General features: G+C 45.9%; 1 protein-coding gene across 1 annotated transcript; it reads left to right on the forward strand.

Annotated features, from left to right (window-relative positions):
• The first annotated feature begins 480 nt into the window (after positions 1-480).
• Positions 481-3,867, forward strand: LOC149200385 (uncharacterized). The gene is made up of 3 exons (XM_089400934.1): positions 481-1,202; positions 1,566-2,876; positions 3,159-3,867. Exons 1-3 carry the CDS (start codon positions 481-483, stop codon positions 3,865-3,867), a joined length of 2,742 nt encoding a protein of 913 aa, XP_089257060.1.
• The last annotated feature ends 618 nt before the right edge of the window (positions 3,868-4,485 follow it).

The following is a 4,485-nucleotide window of genomic DNA, read 5'->3' on the forward strand; positions in this document are numbered from 1 at the left end:
GCTGTGGAACTCTTCTCAAGCGAGCTATGCATTCCTTTCCTCATTATCAATGTTTATGGTCCTGTTGCGGAGCGGGAGAAATTTTGGAACCCCTTTTTTGCTAAGTCGTTCATGACGCACCCAAATCTTGTAATCGGCGGAGACCTCAACTTTTCTCTGGGGCCGACAGAGTCCTGGGGGGTCAGAGCCCGAGCAGACCCTCTCACGGATTTCTTCACATACAAGCTGGCCTCCTCTCCCTTGGTGGATGTCACTCCACTTAAGATGCGTCCGTCGTGGAGAAACCGAAGAATAGGTGATGATTGGGTTGGGAAGAAGCTCGACAGATTCCTAATTTGTGATTCGTTGTCCGAAAAGATTCAGGCTTTCAGACACTGGGTTGGAGAAGGAGGTCTCTCGGATCATTTCCCTGTTTTCCTCGAGGTGAAGGGTGCCTTCCCAAAACCGGGCACTCCATTCAAATTTAATGCCTCCTAGCTTATGGATGCATCCTATATCAACCTCTTCCACAACACCTGGATTAAGGATAACCTCAACGAAGATGAAGGTCGTGGCAAGGCTTTCATGGAAAATCTCACAAGGATGAAGGCCGCCTCCAAGACTTGGGCTCACCAGAAGAAACTAAATGAAGAAAAATCTCTGGAAAATGTCAATACGGAAATAGCCCTCCTTGAAGATTCAGGAGGTATTGGTTATAGAACTGAAGAGTCTCGGGCCAGACTCAAAGATCTGGAATTGGAAAGGAAGCGGATTCTTCAGAACAGGGAAGAAAGTTGGCGCTTAAAAAGTAGAGCGATATGGTTGCAGGCGGGGGACGACAACACCAAGTTTTTCCAAAACTATGCAAAAGGCAGGAAAAATTCCAACACCATATGGAAAATGAAAAAAGCCAATGGGGATAAGGCTCACTCTTTTGAAGAGCTAGCTTCTCTAGGGAACTCCTATTTTAAGAATCTCTTTAAACAACCAGAGGAAGCAACCATCGCTGAAGTCATTCGAGTTGCTCAGTTCTTCCCTAGGTTCATAGAGGAGGAAGGAAATGATTCCATCATGGCCCCTGTTTCTAAGGAAGAGGTTGAGGACATTCTCAAATCCATGCAAAAGGACAAAAGCCCCGGCCCGGACGGCTGGACTGTCGAATTCTTCCAACACTTTTTTGAGTTCATTGGTGATGAGCTTGTGGCAGTTGTAGAAGAGTCAAGGTGTACGGGATCAATTTTCCATCCCTTCAATTCCACTTTTCTCGCTCTTATTCCTAAATCTGACCTCCCAGGCTCCTTTGCAGATTTCAGACCCATATCCTTGTGCACCTGTGTTTACAAAATCATAGCTAAAGTCATTGCTTCCAGATTAAAACCCTTCCTTTCCTGAAATAGATCCCCTGAGCAATTCAACTTTCTAGACGGTAGACAAATCCATGAAGCGGTAGGGGTTGCTCAAGAAACTCTTCATAGTCTCAAAATCAGGAAAAAGAGAGGAGTTGTTGTGAAAATCGATTTGTCAAAGGCTTTTGACAGAATAAGCTGGCTGTTCCTCAGACTTCTGCTAACTCACTTGGGATTCAGGTATGACTTCGTGAAATGGATTATGAGTTGTGTTTCTTCCTCTTCCATAGCTGTTTTAATTAACAGAGCGGCTTCCAATTTTTTCAACCCTGAACGCGGATTGCGTCAAGGCTGTCCGCTCTCTCCTCTTTTGTTTTTATTAGCTGCAGAGGGCATCAGCCTATTGATCCATGATGCTAAAAGACAAGGAACCCTCAAAGGCATTGAAGCAGCTGAAAATCTCTGGGTTACCCATCTTTTATTCGTGGACGACATTATTCTGTTTAGTAATGGCAGTCTGGAGGATTGTAAGACGCTCAAAAGGATCATGGACCTTTTCCTGAAGGCGACTGGACTCTGTATAAATGAGAAGAAATCCTCTCTAACGTGTTCAGGATTGTCCGAAGATATGGTGCACAGCGTAAAGATGGTATTAAATTTTGATGTCAAAGCGCTAGAGGATACTTTTAAATACTTGGGATTTCTCCTCAAACCGGACAACTACAGAAACAAAGATTGGACCTGGATTCTTGTCAAAATCGAATCAAAAATAAAACACTGGAGCTTCAGATGGCTTTCCAGGGCGGGAAGGCTTGTGCTAATAAAATCAGTGCTCATGGCTGTGCCTGTCTTCTGGGCTAGTTTGACTTGGGTTCCTAAAGGAGTCCTTTCCCAAATCGATAAAGTTTGCAGCAGGTTTCTCTGGGCAGGTTCCAAGTCAGAAAAGGTTACTCCCTGGATCGCCTGGGATAAAGTGGCTCGCCCCAAAGAGTGGGGAGGCTGGGGGATCAAAAACCTTCCATGCTTCTCTCAATCTCTAGCAGCGAAGCTTGCTTGGAGATTAATCTCTTTCGACAATTTGTGGACTTCTGTTACTAAGAGAAAATACATCGACCCCCTATCAATGACAGACTGGATCAGATTGCCATCAAAGGCCTGCAAACACTCATCGGTGGTCTGGAAAGCTGTGGCTTCCTCTGTCAACATCATTGAAAAGGGTTTGGCTTGGAGTGTGGGCGATGGCACTCAAATAAGGTTAGGCAGAGATCCTTGGATTGACTGTTCAGAGCGTTTCACCCTATCTCAGGGGTTGGATGCGGTGTTAAAAGAGAAAGGTCTCCTCACATTAAACCAGGTGGCCGACCCTCAGACGACTTCTATATGGAACCAAGGGTGGATGCAAGGAATAGATCTTCAACTGGATGAAGAATGGCTGGAGGAATGGGATTCGTACAGGAATGACCTCCTTAATTCTTCTGTCAGACTCTCCGACGCCCCAGATGAACTTCGATGGATTTTTGCTCAGAATGGAATCTACTCTCCAAAGATGGGGTACAAATGGATGATGACCCAGAAAGGGTGGGAAATCCCGTCTTGGTGGGCCAAACCTCTATGGAAGCTAAAAGGTCCAACGAAAACAAGACTTTTTTTCTGGTGTGCTCTTCTCCAAAAAGTCCCTACTTGGGAGTTTATTCAAAGACGGGGTAAGATAGGCCCGGGCTAGTGTCCTCTATGCAAGAACAGCGCTGAATCAGTTCAACACCTGTTCCTCTTCTGCCCCTTCAACACTAGTCTTTGGGCTGAAACGTTAAGGTTAATCAAAATCCCTTATAGGTGGGAAGGGCAAGGGATTTCGGAAGCCTGGCAAAAGTGGTGGAATGAAGCTACAAACGACAGAGATAGATCCATCCCACTCCTCATCACCTGGGGGACTTGGCTGGCTAGGAACCAGGTCATCTTCAAGGACTCTGTCTTCCCGATCGCAAGATTGGCCGCTGAAGGAGCTGCAATTTTCGATAGTATCCCCACTCCGCCTACTTCTCCTCCTCCCAGGCTGGTTCGACAAGAAATAATAAGACCTTCCATCCCGTGGGCTTACTTTGATGGAGCCTCAGATATAAATGGCCGCTGTGGGGCTGGTTTAATAATTCATCTTTCAAAGGATAAGTCTGTCAAGGCTTCTGTTGGCCTAGGACAAGGCTCCAATAATTTTGCTGAATTGAAAGCCCTCCACCTTCTCCTCGGTTGGCTTGTCCTGCGCAATATGCATGAGGTTCAGATCTTTGGGGATTCTATGAACACTGTGCGCTGGTTCAATGGGATGCAATTATGCAACAACTTCACCCTGCTTCCCTTGCTCAGAGAAGTTTCTCGACTAAAAAATCACTTCTCGGAGCTCTCTCTCAGTCACATTTACAGGGAAAGAAATTCTGACGCTGACCGTCTCTCCAAAGAAGGTGTCAATCAAGTGATGGGGTCGTGGATTGTCCTGGAAGATGAAAATGGGGTTGCTCGTCCTCTTGAGCAGCCCATTTTCGCTTAGTTCTTTCCTCTGTTTTTCTTCCTCATGTGTTCTGTACATACTTGTCTTGTTTCTCTGGTTTTTTCTTTGCTGTTTCTCAGCTCTTTATTAGGTCTCTCGGGCTGCTTTCCTTGTAAAAGGATGCCCGCTTCGACCTGGTCTTTTTCTTTATTCCCTTTTCTCCAGAATCCTGGTCGTGCTTACGCAGGATTTCTGCCTGGTCGATGGGTGCTCTTTCCCTGTGCGAATCTTTCAGCATGGGTTTTCTCTTCGTCGGTCTGCTCTTCCTCGGGCTCAGCGAGGAGTGTTATTAGACAGGCTTTACGCCTCTTCTCATGGCTCTTGTCGACGCAGGCTTTACGCCTCTTCTCATGGCTCTTTTCGGCGCACGACTTCTCTTTCCTGAATGTAATTTTTTGGGGTCCCTGCGCTGGCTCATTGCCTTCCGGGTGCGCTTGATGGTGCTGATCTTTATCTTTCAGCAGCGACTCTGTTCTCTCCCCTGTCTCATGGCAAAGAACGAGTCCACTAGCAATGCTTTGCATACGTTGTGTAACTACCTATTATACTTAATAGATGGTTCGTTTTTTTTCGGTGGAAAAAAAAAGTATGCTTCAGTTTTAGTCTATTTTTTTTTGT

This window comes from Pinus tabuliformis, chromosome 2_1 (assembly GCF_031772625.1).
Source record: "Pinus tabuliformis cultivar Carrire ecotype Pingquan chromosome 2_1, CPIR1, whole genome shotgun sequence".
NCBI classification, from domain to species: Eukaryota; Viridiplantae; Streptophyta; class Pinopsida; order Pinales; family Pinaceae; genus Pinus; species Pinus tabuliformis.

What these genes read in the sequence shown, in the direction of transcription:
- LOC149200385 (XM_089400934.1), top strand. Translation starts at nt 481, where the DNA reads ATGGATGCATCCTATATCAACCTCTTCCACAACACCTGGATTAAGGAT. An exon ending in GCAGTTGTAGAAGAGTCAAG is followed by an intron (nt 1,203 to 1,565) that starts GTGTACGGGATC and finishes CTTGGGATTCAG; the next exon opens with GTATGACTTCGTGAAATGGA. An exon ending in ATCTACTCTCCAAAGATGGG is followed by an intron (nt 2,877 to 3,158) that starts GTACAAATGGAT and finishes AATCCCTTATAG; the next exon opens with GTGGGAAGGGCAAGGGATTT.